The 12,841-nt window shown below is 42.6% G+C and overlaps 1 protein-coding gene across 1 annotated transcript in view; it reads right to left on the reverse strand.

The window, feature by feature from the left end:
- GATA6 (GATA binding protein 6) overlaps positions 1 to 12,841 on the reverse strand; it is a 28,721-nt gene that overhangs the window by 14,055 nt on the left and 1,825 nt on the right. Inside the window, exons 2-5 of the mRNA XM_065889749.1 lie at positions 9,033 to 9,199; positions 4,822 to 4,947; positions 3,623 to 3,710; positions 3,427 to 3,530 (exon numbers count right to left, since the gene is read on the reverse strand). Of these exons, the coding sequence (XP_065745821.1) occupies positions 3,427 to 3,530; positions 3,623 to 3,710; positions 4,822 to 4,947; positions 9,033 to 9,199 (485 nt within the window). The remainder of the gene's footprint in view (positions 1 to 3,426; positions 3,531 to 3,622; positions 3,711 to 4,821; positions 4,948 to 9,032; positions 9,200 to 12,841) is intronic.

The following is a 12,841-nucleotide window of genomic DNA, read 5'->3' on the forward strand; positions in this document are numbered from 1 at the left end:
GACATGCCACAAAGTCAACAAAATGAGGCTTCAGAGCAGTGCAAAAATGATTTTCGTGTGCTCCAGAATACTCAGCTCCAGCCAGGCTTGCTCAGGTGCCAGGTCACGATAGTACCACCACTGAATATGTTTTAACAGGGACATCTGAACTTAAAAGAAGGGACATCTGAACTTAAAAGGGACATCTGAACTTAAAAGAAGTCCTCTAGGAATGCCTCCTGGTGATCTCCTACAGCTGACTTTTCAGCGGGGAATTAAAACAGCAAGTCTCATACAGTCTCTGCAACTGTCTCTGTGCTTTAAATCACAGTCATTAAGGAAAGGTGGAGGAGCGGGTATGTTGCCACTTGTATCTCTAAGTAGAGCGTGTGGCCCCTTTCCTTGTTCCACTGGGAGTATGCCTACGATTGTCCTTTGTTTTGTAGCTTGGCTGTCCCTATTAAATGAGGACAACCCTGCAGGACTGATTTCCACCCCGTCAGTCACAGGGGCCGCTGGAGATCCACGGGGCAGACCCATCATCACTGGAGGTTTTAAACGCCAAGCCGAAGAAGGACCCAACCTTGCTGTGTGGATATAATAACATCCCCCTCACCTACAGCACTCACAAAATCCTATAAAGCAGTCATTCACAACGCCAGCTGCCCTCCAACGTGATACACTGGGACCAAAATGGGAAAATGTCACTTCTTTGTCAACACAGACGCCTTTCACAAATGCTTCTGCCAGTTGCTCACAGATAACGGCTCCAGCGGCCTCTTCACGGCGCCGCCGCTGCCACGCCAGCCACGCACACAAAGAACCAGCCGGCCCAGGAGGGTCTGAAGAGTGTCCAGGGACCAACGGACACACACTGGCACTCCTGGGGAAACCACTGAGTCTGCTACAATTATCCTTGGAGGGGACAGTTTCCCAAGGCAGCCAGTCTACTGGCTTTTGCCGGGTAGTCAACACCCACATCAGGAAGGCACCGATGCTGGGAGACTGACTCCGTGATGGGCTGGCCATCCGGAGAGAAAACTCACGAGCCCAGTGCCAGCCCAGGCCAGGAAGGGCGGGTCCCTGGAGGGAGGAGGGGATGATGGGCAATCCTCTCCCCCCAACACACCCCCCCCACCCTCCCCTCCCCCGCCAAGCCCTGACCTCACCCCACCAGCTTCGGGAAAAGCTGTCAGGAAGCACTTCTGAGGCCACCTGGGCTCGGAGAACTGCCCACCCCCGGCTCTGCAACTCACACCGCTGCTTCCCACAGAGGCTGCCCGGGCTCCGGGAGCGATGGGGAGGGTGCAGCAAAAGACCTTGTACGGAACTGCTCTCCAACTCCCCCAATCTCCGAAGTACTTCTTAAAATATATTTTTTTAATACTAAAATTGCTTTGCCTCCTGGCCTCTGGTAGTAAACTGAGGCTTTCATCCGACGGCACTGGCCGACGAGCCTCCCCTGGCATGCTGGGTCCCAAGTGAGAGACAGATGCAGGGACACCAAAGCTGCCGTGGGACTAGCTGCTGGACTCCCGAGGTCCTTCTTCCAGACAAGTCCGGGCCTGACCCTGTCACTGCCTTTGCGCTGTTCCTCCCCTGGAGGGCAAAATTGATTGGACTTGCAAATAGCCAGTTTTGAAATTTTACATCACAAAACCACAAGGGCAAAACAGACTCCGCCCACTAAGGTTCCAAAGCCCATTGTTGGGCAAAAATCTCTATTTCTGTGCCATTTATCATTCAAATTTAGCTTTTGCCATGCTAAGCTTGGACTGTAGCACCAACAAAAGTGAGTTGGAGCTGGCAGCAATCCACTTTTTAGCCTGGAGAGGCAGATACTGAGGCTGAAACCCTAGCTGATCCCTCAACGCTTCAGAAAACCAGAACATCCTTTCTCCTGATTTAAGCCGCATAATTGCTTCTGAGGACTTAGGCACAATAAAGGGTATTTTAAAATAATATTGACCTTTTCATTTCCTCACAACTTCTATTTACCACTTTAGACCCTTGAAGTTACATCTTGCCCTCCTGTAAAAAAAAAAGTCATTCACCAGAGTTCACCTTTATAAAGGCTAGAAACGTTCTTTAAGAATATGTGTCTGCAACAAACAAAAACAGCAGAAAGGCTTTTTCCCTTTGGAAACTCTGAACAAACTTCTTGTTCATTAAAGAAAAAGAGTCCAAGAGAGTTTGAATTGGAGGAGTCAAAGAAAAATATCAAACATACCTTTAAGCAGTTAACAACTTTTTTTAAAATTTTTGTTTGTTTAAGCCAGTAAAAATACCAGCTCCGTGGTTCCTGGTTCAAAGACAACTCAAGGGCAGTAGTTTCAATTTCACCTGTGGCGGTTGTTCAAAAACACAAATTTCCAAGCCCCACCCCCAGAGACGCTGACTCAGAAAATCCAGGGTGGAGCCCAGGAATCTGTAGTATTTCAAAGTACCCCAAATAAAGCAAAATTAAATGTAGAAAAGAATTACTAAGTAGGAATTTTAATGCTAATGTTTCGCCCTAAACCAGTCTCAGTGTAATCCTCACCCGGGGCTGTGAAATGCTGCCGCACAGGTCGGGCCCTGGATCTCTGAGGACCAGGGTGCGGCCCGGTCATTTTTAAAGGGCATTCCAGGTAAATTTGGGAAACACTAGGGTGGGAAAGTGCTCTTCATTTGAGAAAACCTGAGTTTCAATTACAGCTTTACTGAAACGAAGTCTGTGATCTTCACAAAGACCCAGGCACCCTTGTCCTCAGGGGCGTGAAATCACACACAAACCGAACTGCTCACAGGCTGATCACCAGGCTGAAATAAGCCTGGGTACAATCAAGGTGCATTAGAAGATGGCGAAGCTGCCCAGCCCAGCAGAGGACTGTTAGGTGAAGATCAGGGAACACAGCAGCACATCACATGACTCATTGTGATGAGCTTTGCTCTGGGTAGATGATTTTTTTTTTTAATGTAAAGAAGGAAGAGAAGAAAAAAGGCTGGAGTTGATAAGATAAGCAAAAGCAATTTAAATGCCATGGGCACTGGGATATATAAAACCACTGAGCTGGTACTTTTCCTGATCTACATTAGAAATATATAATACATGTATATACATTTCTACTGTATATACATGTACATATATATATATAAACTCAGATAAAAACCTGGAAATAAAACAATTTAAAGCACTTCAAACCAAAACTTCTTGCCTTTACTTGGGTTAATTTAACCATAAAGAAATGATGTGGCTCTTAATTAAGAGGTTTGTAAAGTACTTAAGTTTGTCATTTTGTTGACATTTAAATGTAATTTCCTCTAAAAACTATTCTTAGGTATCAGCTAACAAAACTGAACTGTTGGTTTAGATTATTGTACTACCAGATAAGATAAAATTTGAGATAATATACCGGGAGAGCAACCCACTAGCTTAGAAGGAGTCTATACTGTTTTAACACTTACCCCTGAGGCTGTCGGTTGTGTCGTAGGGGAAGTATTTTTGCTGCAGTCATCTGAGTTAGAAGAGGTGGAAGTTGGAGTCATGGGAACAGAAGTATTGCTATTACCTGCAACAGTCAAAATTAACCACATAAATATACATATACTCTGCTAAGTTTGGCAAATACCTGACAGTCAAATAGTATTTTGTTATATTTACCGGAGCAAGCTTTTGACTTATTTATGTTCTTAGGTTTTCGTTTCCTCGTTTGAATTCCCTCTTTTTTCATAGCAAGCGGTCGAGGCACCTAAAAATTGTTCACATAGGCCATGAGTTTAATAAATATTATATTGAAGAAAAACCAAACTAACTAAAGACCCAACCTCAGTACTGAAAGCCCTCATTTAAAAGAACTTCGCATAAATGCCAATCCAATTTTTACATACACTTCGAACTGCATAAAGACTACACTTTCCCCATCAAATGCAGAGATTCCTCCAGAAAAAAAAATAGGGAGGGTGATTTGCCAGGGAGAACTTACTCCTTCAACTTAATGTTTATTGTTTTAAACAACTTCAATTACAGAGTAAAACCACTGAATACATTCAGTGTAAAAACACTGAATACATACAAGAAAAATAAATATTTTTATTTCAAAGAGATCATGTATTCTTCTCCCTACATATACCAAGGATAATTTTCTTTTTAAAATTGACATATATCTTGCGCTATCCTTAAAATGTAGAATCTAACTATAGCTATCAAATATAGCTATTCCTCTTTTGTATAAATGTATTTGATTGCATTCACATTTTTTAAGCTATAAACTAGTTAGTGTGAATTTCTAGTTGGTTCCATGCTTTTTTTTCTTTTTAAGTGTACAGTTTTTTAACATATACACACTACTATATACAAAATAGATAACCAACAAGGACCTACTGTATAGCACAGGGAACTATACTCAATATTTTGTAATAACCTATGAGGGAAAAGAATCTGAAAAAGAATACATATATATTATACGTATATAATATATATATTATACACACACATATGTATCATTGAATCACTGTGCTGTACACCTGAAACTAACAAGAACATTATAAATCAACTATACTTTGACTTTACGGCTTTTTTTTTAAAGCTTACTACCATCTTATAAATTCTAAAACGCACTTTCCCACATTTTAGTATTTTTAAAATTGGGATGTCTTACTATGGATTTGTGTGACAGTTTAATTGGCAGTATTTTTTGTTTCTTAAAGTTTCTATTATAATTAACAGGACCCTCGAGTCAGAGGTACATATAGAAAATCAGATTTTTCACTTTTATGCCCTCTCCTTTGCTGATTTTTTAAACTGAAACTATGTACAAACAAGACACTGAACGTGTATACACATGAAAGTAGGTGGCGCACCCCATGGAGTTTCATGTAGAGTCCACAAGCATTGCACACAGGTTCACCCTCGGCGTTTCTGCGCCACAAAGTGGTGGTTGTGGTGTGACAGTTGGCACAGGACAATCCAAGCCGGCGGGAGGAAGGCTAGAAAGCAGCACAAGAATGTAAGTGTACAGATATGTACAGATATGTGATTTTTATGCATATGTTACATACATCAATGTATCACGTCCCTGCCATCAACAAGCATGTACCTGGTTATTATAAATAAGAGGTCCCTTGAGAAAAAAACCTTGACGTGTAATTAGGTTGACCTTCCTGGACCAAAGTGTGCTCCATCCAATACATAAGATTGATTTGCTCCAGCCCATTAGCATAGATTAAAGCAGTCACAATGCTGGCCAATGCCTGCGCTCACTGTTGTCAGACGGCTGAGACACAAGAGTAAAGAAATGAGTTTTTCTGTGCCCCCTCCTCTGGAATTCTGCTCGCACAAGGGAAACGAAGCTTCCTGGACAAGAAATGTTTTCTATCTGTGTGTATTGTCAGAGGCTCTGGCAGACCTGGTCCCAAATGAGGAAATTGTTCATTGAGGAGAAACTTCTAGATTTTTTTCTCTTTTTAAAAGATGTTCTAGGGGACTTCCCTGGTGGCACGGTGGTTAAGAATCCGCTTGCCAGTGCAGGGGACACGGGTTCAAGCCCTGGTCCGGGAAGATCTCACATGCCGCGGAGCAACTAAGCCCGTGTGCCACAGCTAACTGAGCCTGCGCTCTAGAGCCCGCAAGCCACAGCTACTGAAACCCGCGTGCCTAGAGCCCGCGCTCTGCAACAAGAGAAGCCGTTGCAATGAGAAGCCCGCGCCCCGCAACGAAGAGTAGCCCCCGCTCACCACAACTAGAGAAAGCCCGACTGCAGCAACAAAGACCCAATGCAGCCAAAAATAAATAAATAAAATAAATAAATTTGTTAAAAAAAAAAAAGAAATGCAGTCACAAACCACCTGCCAACATGTTAAGTGGCTTTGGGGAGTCTCTGCTTCACCTGAAAACTGAGATATTGATCTATTTCTCAGATATGTGCAAAGGAATAAACCAGAAACTGCAGAAGGGTCTATATATATTCACAGAAATGGATTTTGGAAAATGTACAAAAATTTTGGAAAGAAATATATTTTAATACATCTCATTAATTATCATCATGACTGCCTATTGCATGAATTTTTGTATTAACCATTTTACAAAGGATTAGCAAATTTTACAACATTGTGTTAGTGCTGGCATTGTCTTATATATGGTGATGCTGCTATATTTTATTTAGCCTGTCAATATAGTACTCAACTTTTGTTCATACAAAGGGTTAAATTTATCAGAAGAGGCCAACAGTCTGTCACTCTGATTTCTATGTTCCCTTTTATACCCATAACATCCTTATATGGAATTTATTTCCTCTAAATTATTATGTGTGAATTATAAAGAGGGGCTATTTAAGCTAGTATAAGTTCCTGCCTAGAACGACAAAAATCTAAGTTTGTTTTTAAATTACCTAGATAGGCAACTAAAACCCTGCTGTGATTTCAGTTAAACAAAAAAAAAAAAGCTATGGGGAAAATCCAGGGACCAAAGCAAGCTGAAAGACACAGAATTAGGGAAGTTGGTAACGATGATTAATTTAAGAAAAGAGGTTATAAAGAATGGACAACAAAAACACAGACTGAGCATTCACTGAATATTCAGACTAAAAGACAGAGAGTTCCAAAATCTTCATTGGCAAATTTAAAAGTTAAAATTGTATTTTACTTTTATAACTCACATCCTGTTGTATTGCTGTAGCATACTCTTTACAGACAAGTTGTAAAACCAAAGAGACACTGGGAAACCTTTTAGTACTGCCACCTTTTTAAGAAATCAGTGCTAAGAAAGAATCAATTTGACATTTGGTTGAAATGAATGTTTGGCTAACAGAACTGTTTGAGAAATTGCTTTTAAAATGATGAAAACATAAAATCTTACACATCAGGGCTTTTTTTTTTCTTTACGGTTAAAATAAAATAATTTCCCAGAAGAGCACTCCTTTCTCTTCATAAATGTGAAATCAGTAAACTAGGGACAGGAAGTTTCATTTTATAAACAGGTCATTTATGACAGTTTCCAGTGGAATTTGGAGCCAGTGTGAGGCAAACTTATTATCAGAATTTGCCATTATAACAAAGAACTTTATGACTGTCAACTGCAGATCATAAGTGAAGCCAGTCCCCATAAACATGTGAAATGAAGGTGAGTGGGTTATAAAAGTTCCTGTAACAAGTGATCTCAGCTATATTCATCACTGACAAGGAATTCAAGTTACACCATAAATCTCTTATTTTGCAATGTATTACAAGTTCAAATTCAGTGATTGGTTCTGTACTGCTAGCTAAACAAACCTGGGTTCAACACTCTGAGAACTAACTAGATCCAGCAAAACAATAAATAAGAAGCCCACAAGGAGAACTAATTGATAGACACACCCTTCAATTGGTATCATTTATAACACATTTACCAAGCACATTGGCTGACCTTGGTCACTGCCAAGACACCTGCTACACAGAAGGAAAACTCATAGATTCAGAGATGTTAAAAACTGGGGTTTTTTCCTGTTAACAGTTATTTTTACTGGTAAGTGCACAAAACTAATGCCGCCATCTAAATATGGATGTTACTAGATCAAATTTAAAATGCCACTAGAACCTAAATTCTGCCAGTTTTTTTGCTCAATCTTGAGAAAATGTTACCTTCTGGACTCAGCTCAATGCGCCTTTCCAAAAAAATAATAATCAGTTTCATTGTTCATACATTGGCTAATACATGAAAACAAGGAACTTCCTTGGAATATTTTCCGGCAGTACTTTTTCTTTTTAAATATGATGCATATAAGAAAAATGAAAACCACAGGGAGTCAGGCACTGAAGTTAAGGATGCCCTTTGAAGAAAAGTTTAAGCTGTGGGAGACTGTAACAAGTTTAAGGCACATACACTCATTAAATTAACCTCGGCCACTTTATTTTAAATGCATTAAAAACAAAACAACCATAAAACTAATTGCTTCTCTTTAAGGTGTCAGACTTACATTGTGATGCAATTTCACTCTAATCTATTTAACACAAACAACATGTGTAGCATTTGTTCCTGCTAATTAGAGTATAACAATTAAATAAATTACTTGGATACTTAAGATGTCTGGCATCTAACTGTAAAATATTTTACTTTAAAAGGTATTAGAGTATGAGTGCTTGGCTAAACAAATGTTAGCCTTACGGTGGGGCTTGTGAAAGCTTTCGTTTATTTTCTCCAGTCACTACAGCAGTAAATACCCTTTCCTTCTTAACAACACACAAGACAATAAGAGATTAATCCCTGAAGAAAATCAGAATTCCCACACTTTAATAAAACATAGTGAAATGTGTCGGGATGGTGAAAATCCTCTACTTGCAAAAAACATGCAGACTGCATTTTCTTCTCAAGTTCTATGTAGTTCCCTGAACAGCCACATTTCAAAATAACAAAGGTTAGAGTAAATAAATTTTTCACCCGACTCAAGGACAGTCCAAAAGACGGATGGAATTTGGAGCTAAAACTAGTCTGGCTCCGAGAAGAGGTGGAAGGGGCCCAGAGGTAGAAGGGACAGAGTCAAAGGGGTCCAGGAGGATGAGGCTGTGGGGAGAAAGGGACTGTGGGTTCGCTGTTGTCATATCCATTTGAGGGGGCATGTTACAAAGAAGCATGCTTTTTTTCAAGAATAAACTCCAAACCAGACCAAAGAGTCCACAGTGAAAATAAAAATCTCCTTCCTTCACCTGACCTGGGGCTGTAGCCTCAGTTTTTCTCCCTGGAGGTTACTAACATTACTCATTCCTTGTATCTCCTTCCAAAACTATTTTAGTGCATTTACAAGTACATCTAGAGATTTGTAAATATAGGGAGTTTTGGTACTTTTAAAAGATGGTAGCACACTACACCATTATTTTTTTTTTTTTCCATTTAAGGACGTCAGTCTCCTTTCAGGACCTGCGCTCGTGGGCGCTCAAACGACAGGAGAACCGAGCGTACCGCTGGGGCCGGCACTCGGCCCGCCCCGGGTGCCCCCGCGGGGACAGGTGCGGCCGGGCGGGGCCGGGCGGGAAGACCCCGGCCCCAGGGGAAGAGCGCCGCTTGGGGCCGGGCTGCAGGGGAGGGCGGCGCTCGCACTCACCACGCGCTTCTGCGGCTTGATGAGGGGCCGGCTGAGGCCGTTCATCTTGCTGTAGAGGCCGCAGGCGTTGCACAGGTAGTGGCCGGTGCCGTCCCGCCGCCACAGTGGCGTCTGGATGGAGCCGCAGTTCACGCACTCGCGGCTCTCAGGCAGGTCCTCCAGCAGGTCTGCGGGGACGAGAAGCCGGTGAGGTCCCGCCCGCCCGCCGGTCCGTCCGCCCGTCTCCGCGGGCCTCCCCGACACCCCAGCACCCCGAGCCGCAGTGCCGGCCTTCCCCACCGCTTTCTGCTCGGCGGCCCGGCGGGGAGCCGGCTGTTGATGTCATAGCGATCGACCTGTTGACCAACACTTTGTCCAATACTTCTGCACCCCTGGGCGCACCCAGTGCAAACCCCAGGGCAGTCGGAGACTGAGCTGGAAGCCCGGCCCGAATCATCTGCCTCCTGTCTCCAAGGACCTCAGAGTTGAGCCGTGGGGAGGTTGGTTTGGGTCCTCTGACCCCTTCTTTCCGGCTGTTCCCAAGCTTTTCAAAACTGAAATCCATCATAATTACAATATACCACTTGCCAAACCCCAGCAAGCCTTGCGATATTAACAATGATCACTGACCCCTGCCCTAACCCACAAATATCCCCGGACAAAGTGAGGCTGTCTTCTTTACTTCTATCTCAAGTTAACTTTTTGAAGGTATTTGCTATATCTACTACTCTTCGTTTTCCTCAGTAAAAAATAGACAAGTGAAATTAGAAATACTGTTCTTGGGCACTTTTGCCAATTAATTAGAAATTACTCAGGTCTCCTCAGGGGGCGGGGAAAGCACTAAAAGATTAATAAACACAGAGATAAATGTTAAGCTCGATTTTCATGCCACAAAGACCAAATACTAAAATATTATGATTTCAAAATGGGTCTTATTGCTTCAATCTACAAAACGTCTACAAATGGTTGATGCTTTACCAATTCAGAAAATTACTCGACCTGTCCCAATGCTAAATAAATTTTTTCCTATTTTCCTGCACTAAAAGTTCAACTTAGGTCATCTATTTAAATTATATTTGTCATTTGGCTACTTGGTTAGTTTTCCAGAGTTCACAATTAACCTAAACCTGCTAATTTACTCTAAAGAAGCCTTTAGAGTAAATGGTTTTAACATTTATTACTTCCCCTTGAATCAGTTAAATATGAATAATTATCTAAAATGAGGTTCTTATCAAGCACTTTTTAAATAGACTTTAAAATATCTCCAGTCTAGAGTTACTTATATTATAGAAAATTTAAATGTTACCATTTGGCTTTCTTTAAGGAGCATTTTTGAATCAGTTTTTAAAGTAAATAAACATTACACTTTAAAGTTTATTTGAAGAGTATGCTAGCAAGCCTCTCTATTCTTTGTGTTTCTATTCACGAGCAGCTTACAGCTTGTGTTTACCATCAACTTGTGTAAAGATATTTAAACGGGATTTGGACATACAGAAATCTTTCATTCCATTAATATTATTTACCCTGCAAAACAAGTCTCCTTCCTCCTCAAGAAATAAGTTTAAAAGAAACTAGCCTCCCACATAACTCGAGTTCAAAGTTGTCATGGGGATACTGCAACTTAGAACACATCACAAAGATTTATTCTTCTCCGCCCTAAAAGCTACTATTGACTACGGTAATCAGTAAAATGCTCAGGACTTCAAGGACACTAAAGTTAAACAAGGTATTTGTCTTTGTTGTTGACTTTAAAATGTTACCTATCAGAGCCCCTCTCCGTGGAGAACTGGGGCATTCCCTGGAGAACCCAGCCCTACGCCTGGCCTCCTTCTCCCTGGCTGGGAACAATAAAGACTCCCCGGAGAAGACAGTGTGAACGCCCCAGGTAAATCTCTTTAGTCAGCTGAAAACCCAGAGACAAAACTTAAAGTCTACTTTGGATAAATAAAATTTAGGAAGTTTGCTTATTTTTAACTAAATAAAATCTACAGCTCCCATTGCCTCCACACTTTTCCCCACTCCTCATTCAGCAGCTGCAATCCTATAACGAAAATAAGAAAAAGCTACTTTTTATAAATCATGAAATCTGATTGTGCTGGAAGCTCTCTCACCATTTCCCCCCAATTCATCCTCTGTCTCCTAACCTGGCTGCTTTGGGTGGCCCTGGGCAGTGACAGACTCAGGGGAGAAGGGCAAGGCCAGTGAATGTCATCCCAGGACCGAGAATGGACCCAATTCAGCGGCAGCTTGTGAGGGCACTGGCCTCTGGGGACAGAACTCACCCCAAAACTCCCCACCAGCACCAGGGAGAGGTGAATGGAGCAGGTTCCCAGAGAACAGCCCCCTACTCCACCCCGCACTGTGCAGGTTGAGAAAGCTCAGTGCTCAGGTTTTAGCCCTGCCCATTTGCTCGAAAAAGAGTGCCTCCAAAAATGGTTTGTTTAAAAAAAAAAAAATCAAAGTGGAGAAGCAGAGAATCAGTTAGGAAGCTGGGAGGAGAGGTGCTGGGGGTCGAGGTCTCTCTAGCATGGAAACACCTGTAATGGACAAGCAAAGTTAGGGTCATTCATCTCCCCCACCCTCAGACTGGCTTATTCTCAGCAGCTTCCTGCCTTTAAAGACTCTTTATGCAAAAGCTGGGTGTTCCCAAACCCCTTTCCTTTTTTTTTGAAACATGCTCTGAGTCTACACAAGATTTTTCTAACTTTGCAGTGTTCTACCCAAAAAGGGAAAAAATTAGTGAAAGGATAGGCTAAGTTTAGATTGAAAAACTTACAACCTGTCTGTAATTGCACTCTACCACCTCTAAAAGGATTTTTCTCACAAAACCAATTACTTTAAACATCCAAAGACTCCGATTATGTCTTTTGGACTGCTTCTCTGTCCTGTGTAATGCTGGAAGAGGGCAAAGGGAAACGGAGGTCACGCTAAGGTGCGTCGCCAAGCAGGCAGAGCTGCCTCCTACCCAGCTCAAACAACCTTTCGAATTCCCTGCTGGATCCTTGACTGACAGAAACCTCACAGCCTAACCACCACCCCCTTCCATCCTTTGAAGATCCTTCTCCCTGTCTCTCTGCTCTCGGGAGCCAGATGTGGGTCCCTAATGCAGCAGGAAGGGTGACAGGGCTCTGTGGTCTCAAGTCTCCAAACTTCAACAGGGCCCTCCCCACCGCCCCACTCTACACACAGACCATAAAGATGGTCTCCAGGACCAGCTTTGCAAGGAGAGGAGAGGGGATTTTCAGCCCAATGTTACTGAGAGAGGGCAATTCAAATAAGATCCTTCACACCTTCAGGCCACTAGCATTCCCAGGCTGTCTCTGAACACAAGGCTGTTAGTGCCTCACTTGACCCTCACTACTTAGGGTCCCTAAAAGACTTGCTGTCCCTAAGTGAAGGGCTCTCCCGCAAAGCCCAGACCTGGGGCCTGAGAGCGCCAGGTAGGGTACCTTAGGCTGATGTGCCTCCTTGTCCTTGCCACTTCTTGACTCCCACAGCTCCCCTCAAAGAAACAACGGCCAAAAAAAGCCCATTATTTTGTCTTAGGAGACTGTCAGGTTATATCAAACAGGTTAAATACAAAGAGAGACCTCTGAAAGCACGAAAAAGGACCCAGAATGCTGAAGCTGAGGAAAGAAGCCAACGTGCCACTGTCAGGCCAGACAACAGTTCACACCCTCCCTTGTCATTGAAGAACAGGACAAACACTCTTCAAGATGTGGGGCATTTGCAGGAATTTTGACAATTGTGTTTTCCCAGTTCACTCCAAACTGCCCCCAGACACTGGAATGGAAAGCATGAGTGGGATTGGAAACTGAAAATTTGTTGGC

The sequence above is a fragment of the Phocoena phocoena genome, chromosome 13, assembly GCF_963924675.1.
Source record: "Phocoena phocoena chromosome 13, mPhoPho1.1, whole genome shotgun sequence".
Taxonomy (NCBI): Eukaryota; Metazoa; Chordata; class Mammalia; order Artiodactyla; family Phocoenidae; genus Phocoena; species Phocoena phocoena.